The 17,239-nt window shown below is 34.3% G+C and overlaps 1 protein-coding gene and 1 long non-coding RNA gene across 8 annotated transcripts in view; one reads left to right on the top strand and one right to left on the bottom strand.

The window, feature by feature from the left end:
• Positions 1 to 17,239, bottom strand: part of LOC309665775 — a 328,210-nt gene that overhangs the window by 62,201 nt on the left and 248,770 nt on the right. The window lies entirely within an intron of this gene.
• TFEC (transcription factor EC) overlaps positions 1 to 17,239 on the top strand; it is a 688,992-nt gene that overhangs the window by 656,684 nt on the left and 15,069 nt on the right. For 3 of the 7 annotated variants that reach the window (XR_014266630.1, XR_014266631.1, XR_014266635.1), the window contains exon 8: positions 426 to 8,865. Coding sequence is in view for 1 of the 7 variants with exons in the window: in XM_082472385.1 (XP_082328511.1) it covers positions 426 to 572 (147 nt within the window). In the remaining 6 variants the exon portion in view is untranslated. Of the gene's footprint in view, positions 1 to 425; positions 8,867 to 17,239 lie in introns of those variants that run through there. The other 4 variants (XR_014266632.1, XR_014266633.1, XR_014266634.1 and 1 more) reach the window with 4 other exon arrangements.

Here is a 17,239-nt window from a genome sequence, read left to right as displayed (position 1 = left end):
GGGGACATTGAGAAATAGCCTTTCTCTTCCTTTTTTAACTCATTCTTTTCCACTCATATGACTGTAAATAAAATATTTAATAGCTCTTACTTTAAAAAAAATAGACACAACGAGTTTCTTGATTGGTATGCTCATTTACCTTCATTGTCAGGGGAGAAGTTAGATTACACAAGGTAAAAAAGAATTTATTTTTTTCTTTGTTTTGATAGATTGAGCCATGCTTGAATTTTCTTATACTTCAAAGTATCATGAAAATATTTTTTGCTGCTCTGGTATTGTGGAATTTTGATATTTAAATAAATGGCATAACTAAATGTTCCAATGTTTTTACAATATCTCTAGGCTGATAGTTACCGACCTTATAATATCTAAGATGTAGAGGAAAACTGGAATCAATTAATCTTTTGCTATGTTATCAACACTAGATCAACCATCTGGGTTTCTTGAAAATACCTGAAGGATTGAATTTTGCTTCAGTTTTGATAATGGCACAGCCTATATCTGCTACATGGAATTACATCCTTTGCCCTTCTGGTGCCCTGCTTGTTGATAAATACAAGATGTCAATTTGAGTTAGTGTAAGTTACATATACAGAGATTTCATATCATTTACTTAATAAATACTTAACACATTTAGAGTGTTGCTGATCTAATGCATCTTATGACCTTTCTGTAATCATTATTCATTGTATACACCAATATCTTATCATTTGTATGATTTCTAATTTGTAAACAAAGTATTCAAAATGATAAAAATAGTTTTCTTAAAATTTTTCCGTGCTACATTTGTTTTCTGTGAGAGTCATAGAGAATTTTAGTATATAGGAGATCATCAGAAAATAATTATTTTGATTAAAAAAACCTCCCACTGGATTCAACCAATTTAATGATGAAATACTGCTATCTGCTGCTTTTTACATAAAAGGGAACTTTTTATCTTTTTCTTGTAAAGGGATCTGTGTATGTATTTCTACATATCCAAATAATTTCTATTGTGTTTTCTACTGATGAAATCTTCAGTAATATATCTTTTTTCCTACATTTATCCAACATGCTTCAAGAATAAAGTTAAAGACTTTTGTGTTTCCAATTCTACCTCTCCTATTCCTGCACTACCATTTTATTTCAAAAGTTCTGTATTTTCAACTTTGCTTTTGCCACAGAAATAAATTTTATTTGTACATTGTTTAAAGCTGGTGATTATATATAACAAACAAAATAGAAGTTATGCAAAATATGCTGAAAAAATTATATGCAATCAGGAAGTTACATATTATGTTATTCTTTACTACATGGCTACTGAAGTTTAAAAGCTAACTAAATTCAAGGATCTTATCTAAAAGCACTGCAGTTGCTTATGGCATACAAGGCTACAATTAATTCAGCTATTTAATCTTAATAATAACAACGTAGTTAAAAATCTTTGACTTTAATAACATTTTATATATATGAATAGCTGAAGTAATATTCCTATAATTTTAATCTAACATTGGTTAGATCAAGAAAACATTGTTAGTATAATAAGACTGTAGAATTTATAACTATTGCTATTTTTCATTTTTAATAGCAAAGTAATGTGTCTTATTTTCTAAGAAAATAGAGAGCAATGGTGTTCTCTAACACATAAATGAATGCTTGTACACATACTTTTAAAAAATGTACCAAAATTTTCTTTGCATATGTATAAAATGAAAGCATAGAATCATTAAATGCTTTAATATACTTTTTGTTCTGCCTTTGTATATAGATTGCACTGGAAAATATAGAATGTGGGTTAATCATCTGAAAGGATACTTAACAGCCATGAGACTTCACAACTGACAACTGCTTACTTCATAGTCCATGCTGAAAACAGTAATCCAGTATTTCCTTATTAATGAAAGTAATTGTTACATTTTAAAGTATAGTCTCCTGCCATCTGCTTCTTAAGCTGTTATGATTTTGATTTATGGAAAATGTTCATCAAAATGTTGCAAAATTGCTAACAGGCATACTTGTAGCAATGAAATCACTAAGAAACTCTGCAAAATCTTTTAATATACTAGATAGTCCCCAGACAATCTAGGATAAACAGAATACTGTATTTTAATATGTAAAACATTTTAAAGCTGCTAATTGGTATTGACTAGACCTATCCCTTGATAATGAAATTAATAAGAATTTCAGTTAAATGTTAAGACTTTCTAATATTTAATACCATGTTTGTGAATTTTTTTCTACACACCTGCCTCAGAAATAATAAAAAGGACGGCTCTGAGTTGACTATAAAAAGATGCTATTCTGTGTTCAAATATAGGTTCATTGATTTTTAAAAAATGTTATATCAGATAAATTTTTTTCTTAATGAATTATCAATGCCAAAAATACTGATCAATACAATAATTTCTGTGTAGAAAGAAATAACCACTCTAATAAGGTAAAGGTAAGTCAGGATGATTTTCTGACACTGTATAGACTGAAAAAAGGATGACTGAATGGGTTCTATACTTGATTGTTTATTGTATGTGTAAGTACATATGTGGTGTATTTGGGTACAGATACATGTCTGCCTATGTGGGAGCTTATAAAAAAGTCTTCTAATCTCTTGATGCTAGGAAAGACTCCACATGTAAGAATATGCTATTTTTATGTTATTTTTTTATTGGAACCTACATGTAGGCAACATCTGAAGCTATCAGCAAATCCCTTCTGCTAGAAACACACACACACACACAAACACGCACACACACACACACGCACACACACACACACCCCTTACTCTGAGTTGAGTCAAAAAGATGGAAAAGATGAAGAAAGTTGTAACAGGTTTTAATGTTTTTGTTAAAATAAGTGATATTTGCAGCTATAAACCTTTTAAATATATTACAAACATTGATTTTATTGACCACCAAAAGGAATATTGAAACCCACCTAAAAAATTGTTATTATTATTATCACCTGCAGAGTTCTAGCTGTGGGGTGGTTAAGTGGTAAAATACAATAAGGTTTATGGTTTAAGGACTGGATACCCATGATGTTAAATATATATCAGTTTCATTAGTTGGCAACCATAAGACAAGAGTACAGCATTCTAGATGGTGATGATTTTGATAGGACTGACCACAATGTGGTTAAGTATATAATTCATGTAATAAGAAAAAGGTGCCTGCAGGCTATTGTTCCTAGCATGGATTAAAATTTACATTTTGCTTCTCCTTATGTCAAAACATCTGGTGCCTGCAAATGTTAACATTTTGTTAAAAAGTTTCACAAGCCAAGAAAAGTAGATTGGAAACATTGCATGTGAATCATTCAAGCATTATAATAGAATAAGAGCTATGTTCAGAAGAAATTAAATTGCTGCAAACAATACCGTAGTCAAGATTATAATTTATTTGCTTACACAAGTGAAAGGTGATGCTGTGTGTTTCTGTGGAGAAAAATAGTGTTTGAGTTATATGGTTATTTCTCCAAAAATACTTATTTCATATAATTACATAGAACAAGTAGGTTTCTAAGTCCTTCAAGACTTTAAAATCACTCTATGTTAGAAGCAGAATGTAGTTGTATAAAACCCATTGTAATATTTCTAAGGACAGGAAGAGGGGATCCCTGAGACTTTATTTATTCTGACATTAAATTTCTATTTATTCATTGGTAAATATAAAAAGTAGGTTTCAGATATAGATGAATTACCTTTTCTTTAAAAATTTTTTTTTATTGAATAGATGAGTCACCTTTTCTACCTAGGTCCTCAAATCAATAAAGATAGTTCTTCCAACTTCCATCCTAGTCTGGCCTTCTGTTCTTTAATCTAAGGCCACTTTAAGATTTTCCAACTTTGAGGGTTTTTCTCACTACCCCAGTCAACGGTTATCATTGTCATGGTCCTTTATGGCTATAGCAGCTAGCTGCTACTTAAAATCTATCTTTGTATTGCTGTTTTTCATAGCCATGCATATATTACCTTCTTCAGTAGATGGATGAGCATTGGAAGCAAAAATTAGCTTTCTCTATATCTCACATTATTTAATACAGTGTCTTGCTTAACATGCTATTTTATTAATAAATGATTAAGTGATTGTTAATTATAGGTGAGGGAAGTGTGCAAGTGTAAGATTCTTCAGATAATGAAATGGTGCTCACTCAAGGCTGTGACCATTCATTGAAATGAATCTCTTCCAGTCTCTCTTTGTCAGTTCTTTCAATTGCCAGCTCTGTGGTCTGGGACATGGGTAAACAGACAGTCCAAAGGACAGAAATAAGCTTAAGTACATATTGGAATTAAATATAAAGGAAGCATTGGGAATCAATAAAGAAGACACTATTCTATAAATGGTGTTGGAATTAAACCACATGCCCACCTATATGAGAATTAAGGTACATCCATGAAATGGAATACTATGTCCCTGTAATGAGAAATGAAGGGAAAAAAACACTCTGTGTTCTGGTATGAAAAGTCCCTATAAACAGTTTTTTACTTAGTTATATATATATATATATATGGCATGCATAGAAATGTTCTCTTTAGTGTAATAAAGAGAAAGACAAGAATATGTATTTATATTTGCTATATATGCAAAAATAAGCTGTTGAAGGATGTACAAGAACCTAATATCTGTGTTAAAGGGGAAGCAGATGAGGGAATATTTTCACTGCATATCTTTTTATTACTTTTTCTAATTTTTGAAGCATATAAATGTATTTAGTCAAAGACAATTTAATATGCATGGTATGTTTATATTAATGGTTTATTGACCCAGGTGTCTCCATTTCCATTCTCTTTATTCACCCATAGTACTTTCGGCAATCTTGGTTTTCAAATCCCTTTGGCCAGTGACAGTCCTTACTTTCTTGTTTAAAGACAAGAAAGGCAGATGAAGCAAAACAGAAGTAGAGTATTTATATTTATTTTGTGGGTGGATTCTCAGCAGTAACTAGATCTCCACCCTGATATAAACATTAGCTTTAAGACTCCTGTAGCAGGCAGAATAAATCGCGCGCCCCCCCCTCCCCCCACCGCAAAGAGTCCACATTCCAGTTCTTGGAGCTTGTGAGTACATTAATGACAAATGGGACTTTGCAGATATGATTAAATTAAGGATCTTAAAATGGTAGATTAATTTCTAAGTGAGCCCAATCTAGTTATATGGATCCTTAAAGCCAGAGAACCTTTCCTAGCTATGGTCAGAAGGAGATGAGACTTCATCATTGTCTTGACAAACAGTATTCAACTGAGATAGGAGAAGTTGTGTCACCAGTCACCATCACAGAACTAAACCTAGGGTTAGAATCCCAGATCAATTGGTTTCAGACCAATGTGCTATTACTCAGATTGTAGGATCCCAGTCTAGCTACAGGAGCAACTGATATTGTGCTTGCAATACAATTACTTCTTCAATAAAGGTTTACTGGATGAATAGGAGTTGGAATTTGTCAGCAGATGAAGACGTACACAGAAAAGAATTAGTTCAAGATTTTACACCTTAAAAATGAGGAAAATCATAATACTTGTGTAGACTGGGCTTTAAAAGCATCCAATTTAGAGTGGTGTAAGTAGTATGGATAGTTTATTAGCGAGTACAGTGGAATAACTATGGTTTTTGTAGATCACTGAAGAGAACATCAAGGAGATGGAGACTGCTCATAGTAGACTTGATGTTCAAATCTATGAGTATGAGTGGGGTCTCAGAAAAATGCAAAAGAGAAAAAGAAGGATGGAGGGGCTAAGAGTAAAATAGAGTAAAGAGGAGGAAGAAAGAAGAAGAGGGAAGGCAAAAGAGAAGGGGAAAGGGGGAGTGGAAGACAAGGAGGACAATGATGAAGAAGAGGAGGAGATGAAGATGTATCATTTCAATGAAAAAAAGCCTATCTGTTTTCTTTTAAATTACTCATAAAAGGAAAGGAAGAAGGTTGAGTCTTTGAATGACCTTTTGCTTTTCAATTTTTATTCTCCACTCTAGATCTTATTGCTTTCAGCAACTCTTTTGAGTAACACCAATCACTTTAGGTATTTTTCCAGAGAGAGCACATTCATTTAGTGGACAAGAAAATGTGAAGGTTCTTGGAGACTTTCAGATCAGATGCTGAGACAGCATGTAATATCTGAGATGTCTGTAATAATTTGAGAGCCCCACAGTGTTTGTAGTCAGACAAAGTTGGTTCAAGTCCCTGCACTACAATTTAAGGTCTGTGTGACCTCGAGGATTCACTTAATCTCTCTGTGCATCAATGTGTAAATTGGCAATATATTAAGTTGTTAGTGAGGATTAAAAGAGAGAAATTGCATAAAGAATTTAGCACAATCCCCTGCATATGTTTAGTTAGCACCCAGTAAATAATAGCTATGGCAACTATTATCAACTATTTGCTATTTCCTAACAAATTTTTATTTATTTAATTTTTAGGTAAGCTATTTGGTGGCATGCTATTATCATAGTTTCTGTTAACATATTCAGCCATGTCTTTCTGTCTGTCTATCTAGCCATCTATACATCCATCAAAAAACTTGATTATTACAGAAAGAATTTGAAGTGCATAGAATTTTTATAATTTTCAAGGAGATTCCCTATACAATAGTTCATTTATACATCATAAATATTCAAAATCTCAGCATAAAAATGATGAATGACAGACGTTAGATCACATAACCCAGATCACACCTTCTCACTCTAAACTACTTGCACTTTTCACCACAGAAATGGTGTTTGTGCTTTGTTGGACATTATTACAGATACAGAGACATTTTAGTAAATAAGACCAAGATGCTGCCTGCATTTAACTTAGATTTAAATAGGGAATATAGGCAATTAACAAATTAAAAAATAGAAAACAGTAAAATTTAGTAAAAATTATATAACACTCTGAAGTACTATTAGTCCTATGAAGAATATAAAGGATGATAATATTATAGACTGTGATGAGAATAGAGATATATGCTTTGAACACATAATCAGGGAGAGTACCATAGGTTAGGTGGCATTTGAATAAAGATCACAAAGCTATGAGTGTACAAGATGCACAAAGGACCAGGCCAGGTAGAAGAGAGAGCAAATGTGCAAAGGGCTCACTGTGGAAACAACTTGGCCTGCCTGAGGAATAGAAAGGCCAATGTGCTATATTGTAGAGAAAGAGGAAGAATATATTAGGAAATGTTGGTATAGAGACAGATAGAGTCTTCTAGTTCTGCAGGTATCAACTCCATACCTTCCTGCTACAGCATAATCTTCCAAATGGATCTCATAATAGGACAGTCTGGATTTGCTTGTGGGCTAAAATTATGGCCATACGTGTCTGGTAATATTAAGCTGTTTATTCCCCGATTTTACCATGACTAGATTATTACCCGTTAGGATATAAGCAAGTTATTTATTACAACTTCTCCTTTACAGTACTAATTAAAGTAGTGTGGTTAGCACACTGTTGTCTAGGATATTTCCTGTCAGTCATTTGTAGTATTGAATGTGTTTCTCTGCCAAATACCTTGCAGATAGAGATGACTCATGAGTACTAGAAGGCATTTACTGCAAATATGTCAAAAGTCTACTCTAAAACATTTGAATGTTGGCAAAAGCATTCAGGGCTTTCTTCAACAGTATGGAAATGACATAGATCATCATTCATTCCAGCCCTTCCCCCTTGGGAAGAAGCTATGTCACTTTGGCAGAACAGATTCCACCCTGAGTTTTGAGTATGTGTTCTTGCAATAGGGGTTGGTTCAGGTAACTCAGGCTTACAACAATCAGCTCATGGCTTTTCCTTGGCAACATAATTGGTAGTAAATGGTAGTAAAGTTCAGGAAGCTCAAAACTCTCATTTAATCACTTCAAAAAGTGATTTGCTTGCTGTCTCTCCATGTTTGTGAACAGAGCAGCATGTGGGACCAGTTAATGCTGGTGGCCATCCCATCATATGGAGGAAAGTCAGCCCAAGAACAAAGCTGATATATGTGGGGACGAAGGAGCTTTGAGAATTCCAGAGAAACATGGTGGGAACACTCATTGACTCCCACCTGAAGCCTACCTTATCACATGTCTTTTTAAAGTTCTGTGGTTTAAAAAAATTCTTTAATATTTCAGCCAGTTTAGGTGGGAATTTCTGTTACTGGCAAATGAAAACATAGTAATAGATACACCAGGACTAAGGGGCCATTGCCTAATCTTCTGACAGACTTGGCCTTGTGTGTGAGACATGGTCACTTGCAGAGCAGCAGGTGCTACTCCCATGTGTTGATGTTTAAGACGGGAACAGGGGATTGAGAGATTCTCCATCTGAGCTCTTTGCAAGCATCATAAAGTAGATCTCATACTGAAACCCCCATTTCTTTGTCTTAGGGACATGTGTCCAATATGATAAGTCCCTCTAAGCTTGAGATATGTGCATGAGGAAATTTAGGATGTCAGAGAAACACTTCTTTTTCCTTTTCAAATGCAGCAAAACTTGGTCACAATTCTTTTTTGCATCCCCCCCCCCCCACTTACCGTTCCTAGATTATTTCTCCTATTGGTGAAAATAATTTATATCATTTAAAAAGTTGTTCTCTTGATAGTCACAGAATGCAAGTAATTCTGAACACAAAATGGACAGGATCACTGTGAAACTGTAGCTTCTCCCATTCACTCATTTATCTATTTATCAAACATCTCTTGATTTCCTGCCAGGTGTCCTATGTTTTACATTCTATCAGTGGTTAACAGTGATAATGTTTCCTTAGTTCCCATCCTTAAGGAACTCATTGGTGGAGGAGAGGAACCAATATACCCACGATTACACACAGGATCACATAGGAGGACCCAGTAACCCAGACTTACGGGGGTCAGGAGAGGATTCCTGAAGGAAGTGGCTTATTCCCTGAGTGTATGGTGAATGCCGCTATTCCAAGTCATGGTAAGCAGATTTCTTATAATTTTTAGTAAATTATTTCTTTCATTTTTTTTTAAGTAAACTAGTATTTATGATTTGTAAAAGAAAGAGTTAATAGCTAAATAGCCAAAATATATAAAATAATATGAACAATATGATATATAAAAAGATAAATATGAAATTATATATAATAGTTCAAACTTCTAAAATATATACAACTGATTTATTAGTAAAAATAAATACAACAAAATTTAGATATGAATACTCATATTCCCACTATGTAAAGAAAGATTTCTACTGATATTTTATCTGTTATATGTGTTTGTGCCTGTGTGTGAATATGTGATTCAGTGTACATAACATGTATAAGATTTGTTTTTGCAAAAATAAGATCATATTACATTTTACTTTTTTCATTTATTGTGTTAGGGATATCTGTTTTGTCATGGAATAATCTACATTGTTTTAATGGCTTCATAAGTGTGTCTCCTAGTATACATGTAGAACTTTTTCTCTAGGGCACATATCTAGATAATTAATAGCTAGAATATGGGGTAATATCCTTCAAAGTAGGAGTATTATTTTGTATCCCTAGCTGAAGCATTTGATCATTCTCTGTGGCCACAACTCAGCAATGCTTAGTTTTGTCTTCTGTTTTATTTTTATCAATTTAATGGGATAAAATGTTACTGTTTTGCCTTATTTTACATTTCACTGACTACTCTAGGACTAAATTTTTAAAATATTTTAAAAATATTTGGGTTTCTTTGGTGAGTATTTAAATTTTGTTGTATTTTATTGTATTTTGTTGTATCTAAATTTTTTTGTATTTATTTTTACTAATAAATCAGTTGTATATATTTTAGAAGTTTGAACTATTATATATAATTTCATATTTAGCCATATTTTAAACATTTGGGTTTCTTTTGTGAGTATTCTCTTTCTATCCTTTGCCTCCTTTGGCTGTTTTATTGTTTGTTGTCTGAAACTATTTTTAATTGATTATAAGGATTTAAAATATATTCTGGGTGGCAATTCTTTGTTGCTTGTACCTTTGTAGGTATGTTTTGCTAGTCTGTGGCTTTTTTTTTTTTAACTTTGTTGGTGATATGTCTTTTTAAAAAGAAATTTTAATCTCCGATGTAGTCAAATTTTTCAATCATTCTTTCTGAGATGTATTTCTTATATCTAATCTAGGAATTTTTTTGCACTCTTGTTGATTGAAGATATTCCATATAATACCTTTTGATAGTTTAAAATTTTTATTTTACACATATGAATCAAAATCTTCTGGAGTTTATTCTTGTATATATTGTAAGGCAGCAATCAAATTTTCTTTTATTCCAACTTATTTCAATATCATTTGTTCAGTAATCTCTCCTTTCTAAAATGACTGTATTGTACTATGTCATGGTATATACTTGGGCAATTTTCTGTGTTCTCTTATCCTTTTAGTTTTTCTGTTAAATATAATTTTGCCAGTATCACACTGCTTTTCTGCTGCAGTTTTATAATAAGCCTTAATAATAGAATAGGTTCCTAGTTCTTTCCTTCAAAACTGTCTTTTTGTCTTCATGTGAGTATGAAAAATAGTTGTCTATTTTTGCAAATCATGTACATATTTTTATTAAAATTACATTTAATTTAAAGATTAACTCAGGGAAATTTACACCTTTATTGTGTCAAGCCTTTCCCTCTATGGCAAGTTTCATGTGGCTAACAGTGTTCTGTAATTTTTTTCTAAGATCTTCCACATTTTTTATTAGGTTTATACCTCTGTTTTAAAATTTTTTCTTCCATCAAGATGCAAATTTTTTACATTAAAATTTTTCTATGCTTACATTTGGGGTAGAGGAAAGCTATAGATTTTTGTATTTCTAGGAACTTGTCCATTTCATCTGAGTTTTCTAATTTGTTAGCACACAGGTATTCACAGTATTTCTTTATAATCCATTTTATTTTTGTAAGATTAGTAGTGAACTTCTCTCTTTTATTCCTGATTTTAGTAATTTGAGTCTTTTACTCAAATTTCTTTTTTTTCTTGGTCAGTCTAAGCCAGTGATCCTTGTATGTTGACATTTAATCAAAAGAATCTTGCTGGGTTTTTTTTGTTGTTGTTAGTTATAATAATACATTTGTAGATGTTCTTGAATTTTCTATGTTGACAGTCTCTGAAATTCTTTTTCTTCCTTTGTAATGCTTATATCTTTTAGTTCTTTTATAAGTATCAGCTTATTGACTTCTATCAACAGTAGAGTGTTAAATTAACAATGATTCGGGCTTCTTGACTGTAGCAGTGTCAATGAAAATTACCCTTTTAAGAAAAAAGTATTCAAAATTGGAAAAATGTAAAAGAGAATACTGGATGCTTTTCCAGTGCTTGTAACTTTGATTGACTTTTTAATTGACTAAATGATTTTACAACTCTGAAGGGGTAGACCTGAACTGGCAGAAAATTGATTGTGATGTAAATTATTCTTGTATTAGAGAAAAGCAAATGATCCTTGTCCATAGCAGTGCAAAGGAATTTTGTCTGGTAGTCATGCAATTGATTTTAATACAAGTTTATTTTATGTTTATATGAAGGTTATGTTTTAACTTTTTAAAACTATGCTTTGGCAATGAAAACATTTTTACATTTTTTAACAATAAACATGAAACTTGCTGTAAATTTTTAGTAAATTGTTTTTATCAGTCTAGGGAGGTTCAATCTGTTCATATATGTGGCGGGGGAGGGGTATTTGTCTCTTTTTTTTTTTTTAACACTACACTAGTTTGTTTATTTATTTATTTACGGCTGTGTTGGGTCTTCGTTTCTGTGCGAGGGCTTTCTCTAGTTGTGGCAAGTGGGGGCCATTCTTCATCACGGTGCACGGGCCGCTCACTATCGCGGCCTCTCTTGTTGCGGAGCACAGGCTCCAGACGTGCAGGCTCAGCAACTGTGGCTCACGGGCCTAGTCGCTACACGGCATGTGGGATCCTCCCAGACCAAGGCTCGAACCCATGTCCCCTGCATTGGCAGGCAGATTTTCAACCACTGCGCCACCAGGGAGGCCCTTTTTTTTTTTTTTTAAACATCTTTATTGAAGTATAATTGCCTTACAATGGTGTGTTAGCTTCTGCTTTATAACAAAGTGAATCAGTTATACATATACAATATGTTCCCATTTCTCTTCCCTCTTGCATCTCCCTCCCTCCCACCCTCCCCATCCCACCCCTCTAGGTGGTCACAAAGCACCGAGCTGATCTCCCTGTGCTATGCGGCTGCTTCCCACTAGCTATCTATTTTACATTTGGTAGTGTATATATGTCCATGACACTCTCTTACCCTGTCACATCTCACCCCACCCCCTCCCCATATCCTCAAGTCCATTCTCTAGTAGGTCTGTGTCTTTATTCCCGTCTTGCCACTAGGTTCTTCATGGCCTTTTTTTTTTTTTTTCCCTTAGATTCCGTATATATGTGTTAGCATACTGTATTTGTTTTTCTCTTTCTGACTTACTTCACTCTGTATGACAGACTCTAACTCCATCCACCTCATTACAAATACCTCCATTTCATTTCTTTTTATGGCTGAGTAATATTCCATTGTATATATGTGCCACATCTTCTTTATTCATTCATCTGTCGATGGACATTTAGGTTGCTTCCATGTCCTGGCTATTGTAAATAGAGCTGCAATGAACATTTTGGTACATGACTCTTTTTGACCTATGGTTTTCTCAGGGTATATGCCCAGTAGTGGGATTGCTGGGTCGTATGGTAGTTCTATTTGTAGTTTTTTAAGGAACCTCCATACTGTTCTCCATAGTGGCTGTATCAATTTACATTCCCACCAACAGTGCAAGAGTGTTCCCTTTCCTCCACACCCTCTCCAGCATTTATTGTTTCTAGATTTTTTGATGATGGCCATTCTGACCGGTGTGAGATGATATCTCATTATAGTTTTGATTTGCATTTCTGTAATGATTAATGATGTTGAGCATTCTTTCATGTGTCTGTAGGCCATCTGTATATCTTCTTTGGAGAAATGTCTATTTAGGTCTTCTGCCCATTTTTGGATTGGGTTGTTCGTTTTTTTGTTATTGAGCTGCATGAGCTGCTTGTAAATCTTGGAGATTAATCCTTTGTCAGTTGCTTCATTTGCAAATATTTTCTCCCATTCTGATGGTTGTCTTTTGGTCTTGTTCATGGTTTCCTTTGCTGTGCAAAAGCTTTTAAGTTTCATTAGGTCCCATTTGTTTATTTGTGTTCTTATTTCCATTTCTCTGGGAGCTGGGTCAAAAAGAATCTTGCTGTGATGTATGTCATAGAGTGTTCTGCCTATGTTTTCCTCTAAGAGTTTGATAGTGTCTGCCCTTACACTTAGGTCTTTAATCCATTTTGAGTTTATTTTTGTGCATGGTGTCAGGGAGTGTTCTAATTTCATACTTTTACATGTACCTGTCCAATTTTCCCAGCACCACTTATTGAAGAGGCTGTCTTTTCTCCACTGTATATGCTTGCCTCCTTTATCAAAGATAAGGTGACCATATGTTGTGGGTTTATCTCTGGGCTTTCTATCCTGTTCCATTGATCTATATTTCTGTTTTTGTGCCAGTACCAAACTGTCTTGATTACTGAAGCTTTGTAATATAGTCTGAAGTCAGGGAGCCTGATTCCCCCAGCTCCATTTTTCGTTCTCAAGCTTGCTTTGGCTATTCGGGGTCTTTTGTGTTTCCATACAAATTGTGAAATTTTTTGTTCTAGTTCTGTGAAAAATGCCAGTGGTAGTTTGATAGGGATTGCACTGAATCTGTAGATTGCTTTGGGTAGTAGAGTCATTTTCACAATGTTGATTCTTCCAATCCAGGAACATGGTATATCTCTCCATCTATTTGTATCATCTTTAATTTCTTTCATCAGTGTCTTATAATTTTCTGCATACAGGTCTTTTGTCTCCTTAGGTAGGTTTATTCCTAGATATTTTATTCTTTTTGTTGCAGTGGTAAACGGGAGTGTTTTCTTAATTTCACTTTCAGATCTTTCGTCATTAGTGTATAGAAATGCAAGAGATTTCTGTGCATTAATTTTGTATCCTGCTACTTTACCAAATTCATTGATGAGCTCTAGGAGTTTTCTGGTAGCATCTTTAGGATTCTCTATGTATAGTATCATGTCATCTGCAAATAGTGACAGCTTTACTTCTTCTTTTCCGATTTGGATTCCTTTTATTTCTTTGTCTTCTCTGATTGCTGTGGCTAACACTTCCAAAACTATGTTGAATAATAGTGGTGAGAGTGGGCAACCTTGTCTTGTTCCTGATCTTAGTGGAAATGGTTTCAGTTTTTCACCATTGAGGACAATGTTGGCTGTGGGTTTGTCATATATGGCCTTTATTATGTTGAGGAAAGATCCCTCCATGCCTACTTTCTGCAGGGCTTTTATCATAAATGGGTGTTGAATTTTGTCGAAAGCTTTCTCTGCATCTATTGAGATGATCATATGGTTTTTCTCTTTCAATTTGTTAATATGGTGTATCACATTGATTGATTTGCGTATATTGAAGAATCCTTGCATTCCTGGGATAAACCCCACTTGATCATGGTGTATGATCCTTTTAATGTGCTGTTGGATTCTGTTTGCTAGTATTTTGTTGAGGATTTTTGCATCTATGTTCATCAGTGATATTGGCCTGTAGTTTTCTTTCTTTGTGACATCTTTGTCTGGTTTTGGTATCAGGGTGATGGTGGCCTCATAGAATGAGTTTGGGAGTGTTCCTCCCTCTGCAATATTTTGGAAGAGTTTGAGAAGGATAGGTGTTAGCTCTTCTCTAAATGTTTGATAGAATTCGCCTGTGAAACCATCTGGTCCTGGGCTTTTGTTTGTTGGAAGATTTTTAATCACTGTTTCAATTTCAGTGCTTGTGATTGGTCTGTTCATATTTTCTATTTCTTCCTGGTTCAGTCTCGGCAGTTTGTGCATTTCTAAGAATCTGTCCATTTCTTCCAGGTTGTCCATTTTATTGGCATAGAGTTGCTTGTAGTAATCTCTCATGATCGTTTGTATTTCTGCAGTGTCAGTGGTTACTTCTCCTTTTTCATTTCTAATTCTATTAATTTGAGTCTTCTCCCTTTTTCTCTTGATGAGTCTGGCTAATGGTTTATCAATTTTGTTTATCTTCTCGAAGAACCAGCTTTTAGTTTCATTGATTTTTGCCATTGTTTCCTTCATTTCTTTTTCATTTATTTCTGATCTGATCTTTATGATTTCTTTCCTTCTGCTAGCTTTGGGGTTTTTTTGCTCTTCTTTCTCTAATTGCTTTAGGTGCAAGGTTAGGTTGTTTATTCGAGATGTTTCCTGTTTCTTGATGTAGACTTGTATTGCTATAAACTTCCCTCTTAGCACTGCTTTTGCTGCATCCCATAGGTTTTGGGTCGTCGTGTCTCCATTGTCATTTGTTTCTAGGTATTTTTTGATTTCCCCTTTGATTTCTACAGTGATCACTTCGTTATTAAGTAGTGTATTGTGTAGCCTCCATGTGTTTGTATTTTTTACAGATCTTTTCCTGTAATTGATATCTAGTCTCATAGCATTGTGGTCGGAAAAGATACTTGATACGATTTCAATTTTCTTAAATTTACCAAGGCTTGATTTGTGCCTTGATAGATCAAGATATGATCTATCCTGGAGAATGTTCCATGAGCACTTGAGAAAAATGTGTATTCTGTTGTTTTTGGGTGGAATGTCCTATAAATATCAATTAAGTCCATCTTGTTTAATGTATCATTTAAAGCTTGTGTTTCCTTATTTATTTTCATTTTGGATGATCTGTCCATTGGTGAAAGTGGGGAGTTAAAGTCCCCTACTATGATTGTGTTACTGTCGATTTCCCCTTTTATGGCTGTTAGTATTTGCCTTATGTATTGAGGTGCTCCTATGTTGGGTGCATAAATATTTACAATTGTTATACTTTCCTCTTGGATTGATCCCCTGATCATTATATAGTGTCCTTCTTTGTCTCTTGTAATAGTCTTTATTTTAAAGTCTATTTTGTCTGATATGAGAATTGCTACTCCAGCTTTCTTTTGATTTCCATTTGCATGGAATATCTTTTTCCATTCCCTCACTTTCAGTCTGTATGTGTCTCTAGGTCTGAAGTGGGTCTCTTGTAGACAGCATATATATGGGTCTTGCTTTTGTATCCATTCAGCCAGTCTGTGTCTTTTGGTGGGAGCATTTAATCCATTTACATTTAAGGTAATTATCGATATGTATGTTCCTATTCCCATTTTCTTAAATATTTTGTGTTTGTTATTGTAGGTGTTTTCCTTCTCTTGTGTTTCTTGCCTAGAGAAGTTCCTTTAGCATTTGTTGTAAAGCTGGTTTGGTGGTGCTGAACTCTCTCAGCTTTTGCTTATCTGTAAAAGTTTTAATTTCTCCATCAAATCTGAATGAGATCCTTGCTGGGTAGAGTAACCTTGGTTGTAGGTTTTTCTCCTTCATGACTTTAAGTATATCCTGCCACTCCCTTCTGGCTTGCAGAGTTTCTGCTGAAAGAGCAGCTGTTAACCTTATGGGGATTCCCTTGTGTGTTATTTGTTGTTTTTCCCTTGCTTCTTTTAAAATGTTTTCTTTATATTTAATTTTTGATAGTTTGATTAATATGTGTCTTGGCGTGTTTCTCCTTGGATTTATCCTGGATGGGACTCTCTGTGCTTCCAGGACTTGATTAACTATTTCCTTTCCCATATTAGGGAAGTTTTCAACTATAATCTCTTCAAATATTTTCTCAGTCCGTTTCTTTTTCTCTTCTTCTTCTGGGACCCCTATAATTCGAATGTTGGTGCGTTTAATATTGTCCCAGAGGTCTCTGAGACTGTCCTCAGTTCTTTTCATTCTTTTTTCTTTATTCTGCTCTGCAGTAGTTATTTCCACTATTTTATCTTCCAGGTCACTTATCCGTTCTTCTGCCTCAGTCATTCTGCTATTGATCCCGTCTAGAGTATTTTTAATTTCATTTATTGTGTTTTTCATCGTTGCTTGGTTCCTCTTTAGTTCTTCTACATCCTTGTTAAGTGTTTCTTGCATTTTGTCTATTCTATTTCCAAGATTTTGGATCATGTTTACTATCATTATTCTGAATTCTTTTTCAGGTAGACTGCCTATTTCCTCTTCATTTGTTAGGTCTGGTGTGTTTTGACCCTGCTCCTTCACCTGCTGTGTGGTTTTTTGTCTTCTCATTTTGCTTATTTTACTGTGTTTGGGGTCTCCTTTTCACAGGCTGCAGGTTCGTAGTTCCTGTTGTTTTTGGTATCTGTCCCCAGTGGCTAAGGTTGGTTCTGTGGGTTGTGTAGGCTTCCTGGTGGAGGGGACTAGTGCCTGTGTTCTGGTGGATGAGGTTGGATCTTGTCTTTCT

The sequence above is a fragment of the Balaenoptera physalus genome (assembly GCF_965194825.1).
Source record: "Balaenoptera physalus genome assembly, chromosome: 8".
Classification (NCBI taxonomy): domain Eukaryota; kingdom Metazoa; phylum Chordata; class Mammalia; order Artiodactyla; family Balaenopteridae; genus Balaenoptera; species Balaenoptera physalus.
This window is presented reverse-complemented; position numbering and strand designations above follow the sequence as displayed.